Source organism: Misgurnus anguillicaudatus, chromosome 19 (assembly GCF_027580225.2).
Source record: "Misgurnus anguillicaudatus chromosome 19, ASM2758022v2, whole genome shotgun sequence".
NCBI lineage: Eukaryota > Metazoa > Chordata > Actinopteri > Cypriniformes > Cobitidae > Misgurnus > Misgurnus anguillicaudatus.
The window spans coordinates 14,935,313-14,954,064 of NC_073355.2; the positions used below are offsets into that span (position 1 = coordinate 14,935,313).

The window sequence follows — 18,752 nt, forward strand, 5'->3', positions numbered from 1 at the left end:
TTCAGACTTTTGTCTCTTCATACATTTGTTCAAAGTTTTTCTTCGCTAGTGTCAACCCGTGTCTGAGATTTTGTAAACTCATGTACATACTTGTGTATTTTTCTTAAACTTTTGCTTTTCAAACTTAGTCAGTCTTCAGACTTTTGCATACATTTGTTCAAAATTTTTCCTCGCTTGGGTCAAATCCTGTTTGAGATTTTTTTTTTGTAAACTCATGTACATGCTTGTGTGTTTTTCTTGAACTTTTGCTTTGCGGGCTTGGACACTCTTCAGACTTTTGCCTACATTTGTTCGGGGTTTTTTCTTCGCTAGTGTCAAATCCTGTTTGAGATTTTTTGTGAACTCATGTACATACTTGTGTGTTTTTCTTGAACTTTTGCTTTTCAGGCTTAGTCTTCAGACTTTTGCCTACATTTGTTCAAAGTTTTTCCTCGCTAGTGTCAAATCCTGTTTGGGATTTTTGGTGGACTCATATACACACTTGTGTGTTTTTCTTGGACTTTTGCTTTTCGGGCTTGGTCTTCGGACTTTTGTCTCTTCACACGTTTGTTCGGAGTTTTTCTTCGCTAGGGCCAAATCCTGTTTGAGATTTTTTTTTGTAAACTCATGCACACGCTTGTGTATTTTTCTTAAACTTTTGCTTTTCAAACTTAGTCAGACTTCAGACTTATGCATACATTTGTTCAAAGTTTTTCTTCGCTAGTGTCAAATCCTGTTTGAGATTTTTTGTAAACTCATATACACACTTGTGTATTTTTCTTAAACTTTTGCTTTGCAAACTTAGTCAGTCTTCATACTTTTGCATACATTTGTTCAAAGTTTTTTCCTCCGCTTGGGTCAAATCCTGTTTGAGATTTTTTTTTGTAAACTCATGTACATACGTGTGTATTTTTCTTAAACTTTTGCTTTTCAAACTTAGTCAGTCTTCAGACTTTTGCATACATTTGTTCAAAGTTTTTCTTCGCTAGTGTCAACCCGTGTCTGAGATTTTGTAAACTCATGTACACACTTGCATATTTTTCTTAAACTTTTGCTTTTCAAACTTAGTCAGTCTTCATACTTTTGCATACATTTGTTCAAAGTTTTTCTTCACTAGTGTCAAATCCTGTTTGAGATTTTTTGTAAACTCATGTACACACTTGTGTATTTTTCTTGGACTTTTGCTTTTCGAACTTGGTCAGTCTTCAGACTTTTGTCTCTTCACACATTTGTTCGGGGTTTTTCTTCGCTCGTGTCGGGTCCTGTTTGGGATTTTTTTGTAAACTCATGTACACGCTTGTGTATTTTTCTTAAACTTTTGCTTTTCAAACTTAGTCAGTCTTCATACTTATGCATACATTTGTTCAAAGTTTTTCCTCGCTAGTGTCAAATCCTGTTTGAGATTTTTTTGTAAACTCATGTACACGCTTGTGTGTTTTTCTTGAACTTTTGCTTTTCGGGCTTGGGCGGTCTTCGGACTTGTTCTTGGTTCTGTCTGCTCGGACGGTATTTTGCTTTCGTCGGTCGTCTTGCTTTCTTTGTAAGCGACATCATATATCTGTGATGGTTTTTGTGAATACAGATTGTTTCATTTCTATAGTTTATGCAACATTTTGGCAAACTCTTAAAATTAGTGCTAGATGATTAAAACAACAACGCAAAGTATGTTTTAGATTTACTTACTAAATCTTTCACGACGAAACAGCGATGATGTACATAACGAAGACTGCAAAATAATAAAGAGTGATTAAATTAAGATGCAAACATCTACAAATTGGCAATGTTTGAAATAGTTTGGACATGTAGCCTTAAAAATGGTACCAATAGATTAAAAACATTGCCAATTTGTAGATGTTTGCATCTTAATTTAATCACTCTTTATTATTTTGCAGTCTTCGTTATGTACATCATCGCTGTTTCGTCGTGAAAGATTTAGTAAGTAAATCTAAAACATACTTTGCGTTGTTGTTTTAATCATCTAGCACTAATTTTAAGAGTTTGCCAAAATGTTGCATAAACTATAGAAATGAAACAATCTGTATTCACAAAAACCATCACAGATATATGATGTCGCTTACAAAGAAAGCAAGACGATTGATGAAAGCAAAATATTGTCTGAGCAGATAGAACTAAGAACAAGTCTGAAGACTGCCCAAGTTTGAAAAGCAAAAGTTTAAGAAAAATACACAAGCGTGTACATGAGTTTACAAAAAAATCTCAAACAGGATTTGACACTAGCGAGGAAAAACTTTGAACAAATGTATGCATAAGTATGAAGACTGACTAAGTTTGAAAAGCAAAAGTTTAAGAAAAATACACAAGCGTGTACATGAGTTTACAAAAAAATCTCAAACAGGATTTGACACTAGCGAAGAAAAACTTTGAACAAATGTGTGAAGAGACAAGAGTCTGAAGACTGACTAAGTTTGAAAAGCAAAAGTTTAAGAAAAATACACAAGTATGTACATGAGTTTACAAAATCTCAGACACGGGTTGACACTAGCGAAGAAAAACTTTGAACAAATGTATGAAGAGACAAAAGTCTGAAGACTGACTAAGTTTGAAAAGCAATAGTTTGTTTAAGAAAAATACACAATCGTGTACATGAGTTTACAAAAAAATCTCAAACAGGATTTGACACTAGCGAGGAAAAAAACTTTGAACATATGTATGCATAAGTCTGAAGTCTGACTAATTTTGAAAAGCAAAAGTTTAAGAAAAATACACAAGCGTGTGCATGAGTTTACAAAAAAAAAATCTCAAACAGGATTTGGCCCTAGCGAAGAAAAACTTTGAACAAATGTGTGAAAAGACAAAAGTCTGAAGACTAAGTTTGAAAAGCAAAAGTTTAAGAAAAATACACAAGTGTGTATATGAGTTTACAAAAAATCTCAAACAGGATTTGACACTAGCGAGGAAAAACTTTGAACAAATGTATGCAAAAGTCTGAAGACTAAGTTTGAAAAGCAAAAGTTTAAGAAAAATACACAAGTATGTACATGAGTTTACAAAAAAATCTCAAACAGGATTTGACACTAGCGAAGAAAAAACTTTGAACAAATGTAGGCAAAAGTCTGAAGAGTGTCTAAGTTTGCAAAGCAAAAGTTTAAGAAAAATACACAAGTATGTACATGAGTTTACAAAAAAAAATCTCAAACAGGATTTGACCCAAGCGAGGAAAAATTTTGAACAAATGTATGCAAAAGTCTGAAGACTGACTAAGTTTGAAAAGCAAAAGTTTAAGAAAAATACACAAGTATGTACATGAGTTTACAAAATCTCAGACACGGGTTGACACTAGCGAAGAAAAACTTTGAACAAATGTATGAAGAGACAAAAGTCTGAAGACTGACTAAGTTTGAAAAGCAATAGTTTGTTTAAGAAAAATACACAATCGTGTACATGAGTTTACAAAAAAATCTCAAACAGGATTTGACACTAGCGAGGAAAAAAACTTTGAACATATGTATGCATAAGTGTGAAGTCTGACTAATTTTGAAAAGCAAAAGTTTAAGAAAAATACACAAGCGTGTGCATGAGTTTACAAAAAAAAATCTCAAACAGGATTTGGCCCTAGCGAAGAAAAACTTTGAACAAATGTGTGAAGAGACAAAAGTCTGAAGACTAAGTTTGAAAAGCAAAAGTTTAAGAAAAATACACAAGTATGTACATCTGATGAGTTTACAAAAAAAAAAATCTCAAACACAAATTGACGCTAGCGAAGAAAAACTATGAACAAATGTATGAAAAGACAAAAGTCTGAAGACTGACTATGTTTGAAAAGCAAAAGTTTGTTTAAGAAAAATACACAAAACTAGGAACATCAGTAACAATGCATAGGTATAATATAATTTCATGTTTGCTTATTATGCGTTGATAGATGTTAACCTATGTTGTATCTAACCCCACAGGCTGACCTAGGGCCTGTCCGTCACATAAAAATCCTGCCATTGATCATTTGGGACCCCCACCACGTGATAACCACACACACACACACACACACACACACACACCACACACACACACACACACACACACACACACACACACACACACACACACACACACACACACACACACACACACATACACACACATACACACACCCTCACAGTCTCTCACATCCCACGCCCTACTCTACGATTGCATAACACACACATACATAAACTGACACGGACACGCACACAGACACGAACGCTACACGGTACGGCTCATATGACATTAGATATAAGTTTACTCAGACACCTCTAAAATGTTAGATTTTTTTCAAATGTTTAAATTTCTTAAACTTTAAAAACCTTATTTTTAATACCACAGATATGTGTGTGCATGTGCCTATTGCCCTAAGCAAAAGTAACTTGTTTTAATCAGAGACTTGGTTAAAGAAATGGCTAAATCTAAAATAAACTTTTATTTTGCCAGAGCGGACAGCATTTATTAAGTTTATATGAACACACACCCGGTTCGTTCTCTGGTCATCACCGGTGATCGACCTTTAATGCGTGTGAACAATAGATTGCGGTGCATGAACAGTTTCTCGGCGTTCGTGATGCAAATAAACTTTTATTTATGTTAAAATAAATACCCTTTAGTCTAAAGAAAAGAGTATTGGCGATCCCGTCCGGAGATTATGGACTCGGGGGCATTGCTTATACATGTACTGTATATTTCATTAAACAAATTCTTGGTGTTACAAACTTTTAGAACCTGAAGTGTTTGCCATAAAGGCGCTGGTGGACCACCTTAAATCTAAAATAAACCTTTTACTTTTTGTCAACGGCTGTATTACACTTATTTTACCAACACGGAGTTTTAGGAACAATACGGGCCGCTGAACACCACCGCTGTTCAGACACACTAGGGTCTACTGGGTGGGTGATAACGGGTGGTGAGAACGAGAGACCGCCGGCAAAAACCAACCGTCCAGAAACCGAACGCCCCAGACACCAAACTTCCCCCACATCAACAAATATGACGAGCACTCGCGAGACAAAAAACACGCACTGGAATACCATGTTCAGGAAACCTTTTATTTTGACAATGCGTATCGTGTTACATTTATCGTAAATACACATGCACACACCCGGATGCCAGGTGACACCAATGAACTCAAACCACAAGAGGGGCTTAAATGTCTTAAAACGTTTAAAAGTTTCTTAACGACAGATATAAGAGCGCATCAGCGTAAGTTCTCTGTCGCCGTCGGTGCGCGCATTGCTGAACATGTTTTAATCACAGACTTGTTTAAAGAAACCCCTAAATCTAAAATAAAACCTTATTTTGTCAGAGCGGACAGAATTATATTTATTAAGTTTATTTTAAAACGGCAGATATGAACGCGCATCCACGGGTGTTCTCTGTTATACCCACCGGGGACTCGATCTTTAATGCATGAACAGTATGCTGTACATGAACAGATACACGGATCTCGATTAAACTTTTATTTAGTTTAAAATAAATAGACTTTGGTCTAAAGAATTGTCGGCCTCTGGTGGTTTTGGTACAATTCATTGCTATACATGTACTGAATATTTCATTAAATAAATTTGTGATGTTACAAACTTTTAGATCCTGCAGTGTTTGCTATAAAATCTAAAATAAATCTTTTACTTTTTGTCAGAGTGACAGTATTACATTATTACCACCATGGTTTTAAAAGACTCTAACTATACAATCCACCCCTGCTGTGAATTGCCTCGCTGACACACACACACACACACACACACACACACACACACACACACACACACACACACGGTCATGAGAGCAGCTTGTGAACGTTGACTGATCAGAAAAATAGTTAAATAGATAATATCAGATTTAAGTTTAACCATATACATCTAAAATGTTTGATTTTTGCGTGACTTTAAAGAAACTTTTGACAAAACAAACGTTTATATTAAACAGTAGGCTATAAAATACGCGCTGCCACTTCACTTAAAGTCTAAAATAATACTTTATTTTTGTCAGAGCAGACAATATAAGATTCGTTATAATATACACATATTCACACATGGTTTTAAGAAGCCAATAATAAAAACAAACCCTGAAGATGCTATGAATATGTCTTTAATCGTTTAAAAGTTTCTTAACGAAATATATGAACGTACATCCGACGCGTTCTCTGTCACCGCCGGTGATCGACCTTTAGAAAAGACTCACGGACTTCGTGATGCGAATAAACTTTTATTTAGGTTAAAATAAATTTCCTTTAGTCTAAAGAAAGAAGTATTGACGGCGCCTAAGGTTATGGCATAAGGGAATGGTTAAACTATACACGTATACGGAATATATTAAATATTTGTGATGTTACACTCAAAAGCTTCAATCAGAGACCTGGCCCAAGAATTCCCCAAATCTAAAACAAAACCCTACCCTTCTTCAGAGTGGACCGTATTACATTTTACCATCACGGTTTTAAAAGTCTCTAACTAGTTTACAATCCGCCCCTGCTGTGAATTATCTCACACGCACACAGACCCTCACAAATCAGCTTCTGAAACATTGTGTCTGATTAGATACTAAAGAAATAGACCAATAGAAAATATCAGATTTAAGTTTAACCAGATACATCTAAAATGTTTGATTCCTTATTGACTTTAAAGAAACTTTTGACAAAACGAACGTTTATATTCAACAGTATTTGGCATAAATATGTGTCCGCACCACCTAAAATCTAATGCTTTATTTTGTCAGAGCATACATGATAAGATTCGTTGTATAATAATATACATACATGGTTTTAAGAAGTCAATAATAAAAAAACCCTGAAGATGGGATGAAAACGTCTTAAAACATTTAAAAGTTTATTAAGGTCAGATATAAGTGCGCGTCAGCGTAAGGTCGCCGTCGGTGCGCGCATTCACATGTTTTAATCAGAGACTTGATTAAAGAAATCCCTAAATCTAAAATAAACATTTACTTTTTGTCAGAGTGGCCAGCATTACATTTATTAAGTTTATTTTAAAACTGCAGATATGTCCATACACCCGGCGCGTGCACCGGTGAGCGAGTTTTAATGCGCGTGAACATAGAGAGCGGGTGATGAAAAGACTCACGGTTAAATTTTTATTTAGTTTATAATAACAGGTTTTCGTCTAAAGAACCACACAGGTCCGCTGAACACCGACCCCGCTGTGAGACACGCAGTGGGGGTCGAGAAGCGCGCCCGGGAGAGGAGCGCACAGAGGACGGAGAAACTCCGGTCATAAAACCTGCCAGAAACTGGACAGTCTAAAACAATAAACTTATTTTTGACAGCAATAAACATGACACCGCTCCACCTAAAATCTACAATCATACTTTTGTCAGAGCATACATGATAAGATTCGTTGTATAATAATATACATATATGGTTTTAAGAAGTCAATAATAAAAAACCCTGAAGATGGGATGAAAACGTCTTAAAACATTTAAAAGTTTATTAAGGTCAGATATAAGTGCGCGTCAGCGTAAGATCGCCGTCGGTGCGCGCATTCACATGTTTTAATCAGAGACTTGATTAAAGAAATCCCTAAATCTAAAATAAACCTTTACTTTTTGTCAGAGTGGCCATCATTACATTTATTAAGTTTATTTTAAAACTGCAGATATGCCCATACACCCGGCGCGTGCACCAGTGAGCGAGTTTTAATGCGCGTGAACATAGAGAGCGGGTGATGAAAAGACTCACGGTTAAATTTTTATTTAGTTTATAATAAACAGGTTTTCGTCTAAATCAGCACACAGGTCCGCTGAACACCGACACCGCTGTGAGACACGCAGTGGGGGTCGAGAAGCGCGCCCGGGAGAGGAGCGCACACAGGACGGAGAAACTCCGGTCATAAAACCTGCCAGAAACTGGACAGTCTAAAACAATAAACTTTATTTTTGACAGCAATAAACATGACAGCATAGGCTTGACATAAAACACACACACAGGAATAACAACGAGCTGATTGACACATCGTAAAACACGCACGGTCCGGGTACTCGCTGTCTAAATCCCGTGATATACGATTCTCAAACCTAGACAGATTGTACAGCTTTTGATTGATAGTCCCGCCCCCTGTCAAAGGGGGTCATAAATCAATCAAATTTTGACATATACCGGTCCGCTACAACTACTTACATGGCTTCGCTTAAGCTGATCTTCATGATTTGTTTTATGTATTTATTTTTTATTGAAAGAAAACTGTGAGATGGAAAGTTTTCACATCAGTAGCTTAGAAGGACCAAAAATTTCAAATGACAAAGGCTTCAAGCCCACAGTATATGGGCAGCAGGAATATGATTACAATAAGTAATCATCAATAAGTAAACCTTGTGCAAGCAAAAGACCTAACACAGACTTTTATGTCACAGTCGAGATGTATGCCCCCCAACATTACATTACACAGTAAATTAGGTACAAAGTTGTAAAATGTTTACTAAGGTGGTCATGTGTCAAAGGACAAATACTAGGTTGAACATGTAAAAACATGAACATGTAAAAACATTTCTGGATAATTTTTGCACTTAATAAAGTTGCATACCTTCTATGTAAATATCAAAAAACTATTTAACATATTATTTTAATGCATTCTTTGGCACCTTTAAAGGGTGGTTGCCAACAAGTTGCTACTTGGGACTATATATTAATGTGTGTTTAATAAAGTTTGGGTGTCGGAAGTTTGGTTGTGATGAAGTTAATGTCAAAAGATTGTGCTGTGGGGTTAGGTTTTTACTTCAAGTAAATGCATTTAGACATCAAAAATCATACATTTGTGTTCATCTGTGAATATTATCTTGTTGGACAAATTGTGTAAGTGTCATAAACTTTTGTTCAACACAAAGCTTATTTATTGCAATACTCCAAAACTCTATGGTTAAAATGAATTGTCTTTTGGTAAGGGAACCAATGTGGAGTTTTCCTCAAAGCATCAGCACCAAAAAATGGCTTTTATGTTTTCATAAAACCTAAAACTCTCTTTCTTTTTCAGATATACACGTTTTCTCAGAGATTTTCTGGAGTCAGCTGAGCAGCATTATTTTGTTGGATTTCGGGTACATTATTACTTGTTTACAGATCAACCAGAAGCAGTTCCTGATGTAAAGCTCGGCAATGAACGTCAGTTGAGAGTGCGGACAGTCCCAAGAATGGATAGGTGGCAGGACATCAGTATGGGAAGGATGGGAATGGTGGCAAAACTAACTGAGAGTGAACTGGTTAATGAGGCTGACTACATTTTCTGCCTTGATGTGGATACAAAGTTTTATGCCCGCTGGAGTGTGGAGGCTTTAGGCAGTCTTGTAGGAGTGATTCATCCTTGGTTCTATAATTATCGACGGGATCAATTTACCTATGAACGTAGACCAGAGTCGCAAGCATTTATTCCAGCTGAAGAAGGTGATTTTTATTACGCTGGTGGTGCGTTTGGTGGCTCAATTCAGGAAGTGCATAAGCTCACCAAAACCTGCAATGAGCAGCAAAATATTGATGCTGCCAAATCCTTTGAGGCAATATGGCACGATGAGTCTCACTTAAACAAGTATTTTCTTTACAATAAACCCACTAAGGTGCTCTCACCTGAGTATCTATGGAGAAATATTGATGCCAGAACAAATGAAGTGAAAACAATTCGCTTCTGTAGTGTAAATAAAAATATTGATGAGGTTCGCTCAAACCTTTAACAACAGTTACAAACTGAAACGTTCACCTACACTGAGATGTTGCACCCATAACTGTACGTTCACACCGCTGTTAGTGAGAGCATCAAAAAATGCTCTGGCTGCCCTGCCAACGACGCTATAGAAAAAGTGTAGTGGACGCTCGAATGCATTCTCTTGTTTCCGCCTTCCGAATGGTTGATGCCGAACGATTCCGCCTTCCAATTGGTTGCCTCAGAAACGCGTCATAGCTCATTACCATAAAGTTGAGCTGATTTAAACTCTCCTCAACCCTCCAAGACGCACCACTGCTCGCCAGAGCTCGCCAACGGCTCTCATTGATGGCCTTAAATTGCACATGCTCCCTTAGTCTATGAGTCCATAGGGTCCATCTGTCATTTGTATGCTCTGAAGTGTGCTCATCAGCTCCCCCTTTGCACCCTTAATGCGGTCTTCGGCGAAACCCGCACTGCTGCATGCTTCACTACTTTACCAACCCAGAAGTCCTTGTGAAAGAGCAGTCAAACGAAACAGACGATGGATGGGCAACTTCTCTTCCTATTTCCGGCTTGACGCTCAAGTCTGTCCCAAAATACGACTCTGGTCCGCCCTCGTGGATTTGTGTCAAGGGTCTCTAAGGTCTGCACTACATGATGTCATGAAAGTGTGGACTCTGAGGAAGTCTGGAGTGTGCCATTTGGGACAGGGCCAATGACTTCCAGCCACTTTGGCACTCTAGCCAGTGTGACCGCACAGTTAAAGCCTCAAAAGTGTGCTACGCAGATCCACTTAATTTTACTATATATAAGGTGCCTGCAACTGCCATAATCGCGTTTTGTGTGATCGGCCCCTAACGCATACATTTCTCAATTAATTATGACCTGTGTGGGGTACAAAAACAAAGTACTGTAATACCGTGCTGAAAAAACCTATGCTGATTTGATGCTGATGGTCAGCAGCAAAACACAACATATGATGGATCTTGATGGTATGACCAGCATGCTGGTACTAGTGCTGGTTTAGCTGGTGCTGATGCTGGTTTGGTGCTGGTTTAGCAGGTGTTCACTAAACACACTTTCTGGTATGCTGGTTTTTAAGCAGGTATAGTATTACCATATCACATAACTGCTGTAACTTTTAACCATCAGGGATTATCTTTTATCGTGTCTGATTTAAAGTATATATATGTAGGCTTTTATACTTTTTATTTGATTTTCATTGTTTCAAAGCGCTCATGCATGAGTTCTGACCTGCAGCACAAAACAAGGAGGTGATGACAGAGAAATCTATTTCCATATTTAAACAAACTTCTTTTTTAATGTCATGTACATTAAATAATGTTACCTTTGGTGTATGATTCAGATTAAAAGCTTCTCTGTACATTCTTAGCATGTCCATGTTAAAACCACTGCCTATTAAAAAAAATATCTCTCTATACAGGTTGTGTTCTAATGATTATTGATTTTTTCCTTGCTTTTGTAAGCCGATTTGTATAAAGGGATTTGCTAAATGCCTAAATGCACGTGTGTTTTATTCTCAGCAAACACTTCAGCTGTGGTTATGCTTAAAGTGCCCATATTATGACTGCTTTTCCACAAGTTAAATAGATGTATGAGTTCCATAAAGCATGTTTCAAAAGTTGTTTGCTTGAAATAGCTTGTAGGAAAAGATTGTTACCCATCTCTAGTAGCCTCTGTTTCAGTGCATTTCAGATTGTGCCGTTTTGAGCTAGTCATTACATATTTATGAGCTGCTGCTCCTTTGATCACGCCCCACTTCTAACGTCATGTGCCCGTGCGCGTGCTCAGTGGTATCGTAAGCAATACAGACCATACTGTGTTATTTTTATATATTATTATAATGGTTTATGTTGCCAACAGACAAATCAAGCAGAAAAGTATCACTAATAAGTACACTACAGGAGAAGAAACTCATCATGACACACAATGATTCCAGAGTAAATTGTGATGTAGCAGTTTCAACAATACACTCCTTTTCCCTGGACAATGCTAACATATTCACGTTATAAAACATTTTCAAACGCATTATTTTCGCAAATGACAGAAATTAAGACCCGGCAGGGGATGTATACTGCTTGTGGGCTGCGTGCTAATTGCTAGAAGCTAGCGGGAGGTCCGGACGGTAAAGTTATAAGAGACTCGGGGGTACGTTGGCCTCGTCAGAAAAGCCGGATTGGTAAGGCCCGGTCTCAGTTAGTTTGGCAAAACACTTAGTTTGGCAAAGCACTATTACTTAGTTCATGTAGAATTGTAAAATAAAGCTGTTATTTTTTTAAACTTTCGAAACCACGCTGCAAACTATCTAGCCTGCAAAAAATATCTATATATCCTACTATCTACAAACAATAGCATATATATGGTATAATTTACGGGATTAGCATCAATGTATGATCTCTGTTTTGAGATACAGATGGCCTAGCATCATAAATGTAGTATTTTGTGACAGAAGATTACAACATGCAAAATATAAGACTTCTTACCTTTTGTTTTGATATAGCGATCGCGAATCGAATCCAGTCTGTTTCAGATGTGTGAATAATCCATGAAAGTCCAATAAAATACATCCAATGACCATTTTTGTCCACAAATGCGTATAATCCATGAAAGCTACATAGTCTGTTGTTTACATCAGATTTCGCATGAACGTCTTATCGACTACAATCTGAGGACAATTTGCGTCGTAACACACTGTATATGAGAACACATTTTAGGTTTAAATAAGCACTTGTTTAAACTTTGTTTTTAAAAGTAGGCGGGAGTATAATCCAAAATATCCAAATAGCGCTGTTATTTCCGTGAGACATAATAACAGGGGCACGTTCAAGCTCACACCGGTGCACAACATTTTGCTACGGTTTCCGGGTTGAACGACATGTTTCCTGGAAATGGTGTGCAACGGTGTGCAACAGGTTTTAGATGCGTTTTCTCTTGTTTGGTGGTTGTGTCAGAAATGTCGGCCCAATCAGCGGCAAGATGTAAAAAAGCACGCGGTAGTAAAGAGACAGCTCGCTCAATGGGTTCAAGTTGGAATGTTGTCTTTCATTCTGGACGGCGAGGTCAGTGACTGTAACATTGAGGGCCTTTTGCAGTATTAAACACACATTTATAAGGATTTCATCAGGCTTTCGAAACATTTTAAAAAGAACACAAAGAATGGCCTCTCAGCTACAGTAGTTGCAACTCTTACGTCATCACAACAGGGCGTTCAACGCATCACCGTTTCTGTTTAATAAACGTTGTGCAACGTTTTGTCGGAGCTGAACGCAGCCCTGCACAGAGGGTATCATCGAAGTGACTGCTCTGTGCTCTCTCTAGCTACCTGGTGGGTGGAGACCTGCGAGTGGGGTGGTGGGCGGGAAAATTCAAACGTAATGTGACGAACGGAGCTGAGTTTGAACTCGCGCAATCTGAGACTCAAGGCAGAGGACATTCAGAAACCTGTATCTCACTCAAAACAGCATGGATGGATTTTTTTCCAAGTTTGTATGCGTGTGGAAACATCAGAGACACAAAATAAAACCCCAAAACCCAGAAAAAGTGAGTTTTTCATAATATGGGCACTTTAACATCACTTAAAACAGTGGCATCTAGTGGCTTTAAATGAATAACAGACACAATTAATGGTATTTCACAATTCCTTATATTACAGTTTTTCTGATTTGCTAAAACACTAAACCCCAATCTCTGAACCTAATTCATAGTAGCCTAAACCCATTTGTCATCATGCACTCTTTTAACAAAACTCTAAACACAAACTTCTCACTAAAACACACATTTTACAATGCAATGCACTTGTGTTATAAATGCTAAACACAGGCAGGCAAAAGTTGAACACAATTACAACACAGTTATCGTCCAGTAAACAAAACAACTCAAAATTCCACAAACTTTTTTCTAATGGCATTTTTTACCAATTGTGTGGATTGGAAACAATCTGAGAGGCAGATGAAGAGTATGAGGAAGAAAAAGACACCAGAGACGATGCAATTGGCAAAAATGTTCAGTTGGATTGCTGACTTTTTACAAAATACAAGTGCTGCTTACAGTAATATTGAAAACTTACTATTACTTGCAGTACTTACGGTAAAGTATTCACTATATTCAGTGAACTAAACTTGTGATTAACAGTAATATAGATTTTTAACAGTATTTGTCAAATGTGTTGTTATGTACAATAAACATGTATTTTTCTGTAAGCAGATGTCTGAATGTTGTGTTTTCCATTTTTTAAGGTAGTGTCTAATGGATGCTCTGTAGTGTTTTATATTATGGACTTATGTGTGTATGATTTGAAAGCTTAGTTTGATTTTGAGTACAAGTGAAATGGTTTTGAAGGAATTGTTTGATTTTGCTGGAAGAGTCAGAGGTTCTGTGAATTGTGTTTGAAATTGGGTTTTGTGTTTTAGGTTTTGAGAAAATGAGTGATGGTTTCAAAAAATGTGTTTTAGCAATTCAGAAAAACTGTAATTGCTGACTTTTTACAAAATACAAGTGCTTCTTACAGTAATATCGAAAACTTACTATTACTTGCAGTATTTACAGTAAAGTATTCACTATTCACTGAACTAAACTTGTGATTACAGTACAAGAAATTTTAGTATTTGTCAAATGTGTTGTTATATAAACATCTATTTTTTCTGTAAGCAAACGGTTTGGGTGTTATGTTTTCCATTTTAAGGTAGTGTCTAATGGATGCTCTCTAGTGTTTTATATTCTAGACTTATTTGAAAGCTTTGTTTGATTTGAGTTCTGGTGAAATGGTTTTGAAGAAATTGTTCTATTCTGCTAGAAGAGTCAGGGGTTCTGTGCATTTAGTTTGACAATTTGGATTTGTGGTTAAGGTTTTGAGAAAATGAGTGATGCTTTCAAATTTGTTTTAGCAATTCAGAATAACTGTACAGATTCATTTTTCGAACCTATCTACATCTTGTGATAGCTGTGATTGAGGCTTATTATGCAATTGTCTCACCCATAATTGTAATCCCTATTTGTCTTTCAATGAATTATGTGCAGGCCTATGATTTAGCCAACTCAGAAATATAGACTTTTGTTTCTTTTCATGTAAATTATCACATAATGCTAAACTTTAAGCACCGGGAGACCACAGACAGTTGATTCTCATTCACTGGACTGCGTCAATGGAAAGTTAAGATTTTATAAAGTTGGTCATCTTTTACTTTCCAAGGTTTTTGTGCAAAGGCTGTGGGAAACCGTTATGACATTGCCATTTGCAATTACTCATTTTATATTCAATGTTAAACCAAAATACCTTATAAAAAGTATATGGTCCAAAATAAATTGAATTAATGACACGAAAATAAATAAACAAATGATAGTGAAAACTGTACATAAAATACTACCAATATTTGCAAATGCAAAACGTTGACAAAAAATATGCTCAGAATGTTTTTTTACACTGGCCCTTTAAGACCCCATCCCAGTCCCAGAATACTTTGCGTGTGCTAAAGGTAAACAAACCTATGCTAAGCGTTGCAAAATCGAAATATATACATTTTATAGCTAACTTTAGTTTCTGAATTATTACATAGACTAAAATGTGAAATGAGTGAGTTTGAGTTCATCCAAACAACTCGTCCCTTTACAAAGAAGAAATGTCAAGTTTTGCTAAGCTAACATTACATGACACACACTACAGCTTCACTGTAAGCACTGAGACGTGTTAAATTTGGGAATCGTAACATCTTGCACAGAAAGTCCATAAACTTTTTTTGTTTCCGGGTTCTTTGGTTATATGTTTAATCATGACAACGCGAAAAAGAAAGAAATCGCTATTACCAAATTCAGAGGATCAAACAGATGGTGAAGCTGTCAAGATACAAATTCAGTGTCAGCCGGATCATTCATTACAGGTCGTTCATCAAAATGTGGGTAAAGATGAGAGTTTGAGCCCTTATTTCTCAACGAAAGATGCTGTCAGGTTGGATTACAGCTTCTTCAACCAGCCCTGTGTTCAGCTGGCTAAAGCTTTTTTGGGAAAGGTGAGATGGGAACCGCGGGCACTATTGTAAATTGAGTGGATAATGGACATTTGTTTTAAAATGTGATTGACCGTATAGCTTGACCAGGATGGATGACCTGAATTGCCAAGCTGGGATGTCAATCTTAAACCAGCTTAAATAGTGGATAAAACCAGGCTGGGTGTTCAGCTTAAAGTATTGTTAGCATGGTTGATATCAGTTAAATGGGTATTACGACCCTGAAGTGTTACATTAATTCTGTTGAATTTCATACATTTTACAATAAACTAATTTAATTTCTATGTGCCTTACAAATATAGTATGCACACATAATATTTTTATAACATCATATTTTAATTTCAATAAAATAAAATACAATTGTTTTAGGTAAAATATTTGCATAAATTCAGTCTATGAAAGATTAAACCTTTGGGATTTTTCTTGTTTTTCTTATCAGTAAATCATTGAGAAACATATGGTTTTGTTTCCTCATTAAAGTACATTCATATTGCTAGAAATGCAATGAATATTAATGTCTGAAGAAGTCAAAGTCCAGACCGCTTTCCTGTCAAGACACAGAAACATTGAGCCTGTGATGAATTAGTCACAGGAACTGTGTGTTAAAGTCATGTAGTGACACCCAGACATAAGTAACATAACATAAACACTGAACTCAGTCCATGTCAAACGCCTTGTGCAACTCAATTCTGACTTTATTACTAGAAGAAAATATTTTGAATATAATACATATTTATAAAATGTAATGTAAAATATGTAATATTGTGAATAGATCTGACTTCCAGTCCCGAGTATTTTAATGACCTTCATTTTGAATGTAGAGACCATATCTGCATTTTGATTCAGTACACACTGTAAAAGCTATATCCAGTTAAGCTTAACCCTGTGAAACATTCGTGATAGGCTTCCAGCATCCAGAAACTCAAACACACTGAGCTTTAAAACAGAAAGAAGGCTGCTAAAGCCATTAACTTTACATAAAACTAAATAAAACTCAGCTTTGCATATTGCCAATTAGCTGGTGTGTATAGGAAAGAAGAAATGATGTAATGATAAGCCTAAAATCAGATGTCATAAAGGGCATCTGGTCTCACTCATAACAGCTAGTTTCTTTCCTTGCGTGTGACCAGGCATTGCTACAGTGGAAGTCTGCACCCAACCCTGTTGGAAAAGCAACCTGTGGCTTTCAAATTCTGCTCATAAAATAAACATAATTTACATGGGCATTGCATTTCAAATTTATTTCATAGTACTGCTCATTTGCATTATGTTTTAGGGTCCGCAAGGAATTTTACTTGCAGTCATAGTCTGTCTCTTCTCAACTAAGCACGCAATAGGAATTAGTTTGTAGCACAAACTGTGACGCACCAGTTACTTGTCTATATTTCTTTAAATCTAAAGTATGAGCAATAGTCATAGTGAAGTGCATCATTTGTGCTTGTTCCTGTAGCCCAGTCATGGGTTCGATACCCAGGACACACAAATATAGATGAAATGTATAGTTTTAATTTAATGTAAGCAAAGCATATGCATAAATGTAATTTAAGTAAATGTGGCACATTTGCACCACCAGTGTACAACCCAGTGTGACATAAATCTGTTAAAGGAATAGTCTACTCAATATTAATATCATTTTCAACGTTTTTCCTATTTAAGACGAGTAGTTATATGAGCAAGTTTGGTGGTACAAAATAAAACGTATCGCTTTTCTAAGCGGATTTAAAAGAGGAACTATATTTTATGGCGTAATAGCACTGTTGGGAGTACTTCGACTCGCCTGAAAAGTCCGCTCCCCTTCTCACTCTCATAATGGAAGAGAGAGGGTGTTACTGCGCCGAGTACTCCCAAAAGTGCTATTACGCCATAAAATATAGTTCCTCTTTTAAATCCGCTTAGAAAAGCGCTAGGTTTTATTTTGTACCACCAAACTTGCTCGTATAACTACTCGTCTTAAATAGGAAAAACGTTGATGTGTTTGGTCACTTCTAACTTTATCTCTGATTGGTACCATTGAATGAATGGGGCTAAGCTAAATGCTATCGAAGTGTCGCAGTGCGCTCCAGTGCTTACGTGCACGCACACAGATGATAGAGGGATGTATCAACTCTTCTTAGTTAAGGTAATAACATAGTTTAATATTGAAAATGAGTAGACTATTCCTTTAAGATTCAAGTGAGCCTGCAGGAAAGTTCATCAATACCTGGTATTTCTTTGCATTAGGTGTTGGTGAGGAAGCTAACCGATGGCACCGAACTCAGGGGAAGGGTTGTGGAAACCGAGGCATATTTAGGTGGAGAGGACAAGGCGTCCCACTCGGCGGGAGGAAAACGTACAGAGAGGAACGCTGCAATGTTCATGAAGCCTGGAACCATCTATGTCTATCCCATCTACGGCATCTATCTCTGCATGAACGTCTCAAGCCAAGGTGAGCTGTTTCGTCCTGTTTTCTCATACTGGTTCTCATTATAAGGCAACTTTGCATTTCCAGACAATAGAAAGGAACATATGCAAATAGACACAAGCCTACAGGCAGGAAACAGTTAGACTTACTACCATATGTGTTTGTGATTGCAGGGGAGGGGGCGGCAGTGCTTCTGCGCTCACTGGAGCCTCTGAGCGGTCAGGACGTCATGAGGGGCCTGCGAGCAGCCAAACGCAGGGAAGGAGCCAAAATCCTTAAAGATAAAGAACTCTGCAATGGTCCATCCAAGTTGTGCCAAGCACTAGATATACAGCGCTGCTTTGACCGTAGGGATCTGGCAACCGATATGGAGGTATGGCTTGAGACGGACCAAGGAGACACGATTCATGCCGGAGAGGTGGTGTCTGCCCCCAGGATCGGAGTCGAGTCTCATGGGGAATGGGCTACCAAACCACTGCGCTTTTATTCGAGAGGCCACCCATGTGTGAGCGTGCTGAACAGAGACGCAGAGCGTCAGATGAGCACACAGTCCTGCACTGACTTTTCCATTTTGGGACCACACATAATAGAGTAAAGACTAGTCTAATTACCACGTTCACCAATTAAGTCTTTTATGCGAATGAGTATCATGTGTGTTTGTTAACAGCTTAATAAAAACATGTTTTGCATCTTGTGCTTATTCATTTTAAATACGCACCTTGAGGAAGT

At 37.2% G+C, this 18,752-nt stretch overlaps 2 protein-coding genes across 2 annotated transcripts in view; both read left to right on the forward strand.

Annotated features, from left to right (window-relative positions):
• LOC129431223 (histo-blood group ABO system transferase 1-like) overlaps window positions 1-11,009 on the forward strand; it is a 47,303-nt gene extending 36,294 nt beyond the window's left edge. The window contains exon 10 of the mRNA XM_055189001.2: window positions 8,940-11,009. Coding sequence (XP_055044976.2) covers window positions 8,940-9,630 — 691 coding nt within the window. The 3' untranslated portion in view covers window positions 9,631-11,009. The remainder of the gene's footprint in view (window positions 1-8,939) is intronic.
• Window positions 11,010-15,100: 4,091 nt separating this feature from the next.
• Window positions 15,101-18,712, forward strand: mpg (N-methylpurine DNA glycosylase). The gene is made up of 3 exons (XM_055189028.2): window positions 15,101-15,625; window positions 17,843-18,047; window positions 18,197-18,712. Exons 1-3 carry the CDS (start codon window positions 15,389-15,391, stop codon window positions 18,616-18,618), a joined length of 864 nt encoding a protein of 287 aa, XP_055045003.1. The 5' UTR covers window positions 15,101-15,388; the 3' UTR covers window positions 18,619-18,712.
• The last annotated feature ends 40 nt before the right edge of the window (window positions 18,713-18,752 follow it).

Bases quoted from the DNA above. Each gene is read 5' to 3' on its own strand.
- mpg (XM_055189028.2), top strand. From the start codon at position 15,389: ATGACAACGCGAAAAAGAAAGAAATCGCTATTACCAAATTCAGAGGAT. The intron at 15,626-17,842 runs GTGAGATGGGAA...TCTTTGCATTAG, and splicing joins CTAAAGCTTTTTTGGGAAAG to GTGTTGGTGAGGAAGCTAAC. The intron at 18,048-18,196 runs GTGAGCTGTTTC...TTGTGATTGCAG, and splicing joins CATGAACGTCTCAAGCCAAG to GGGAGGGGGCGGCAGTGCTT.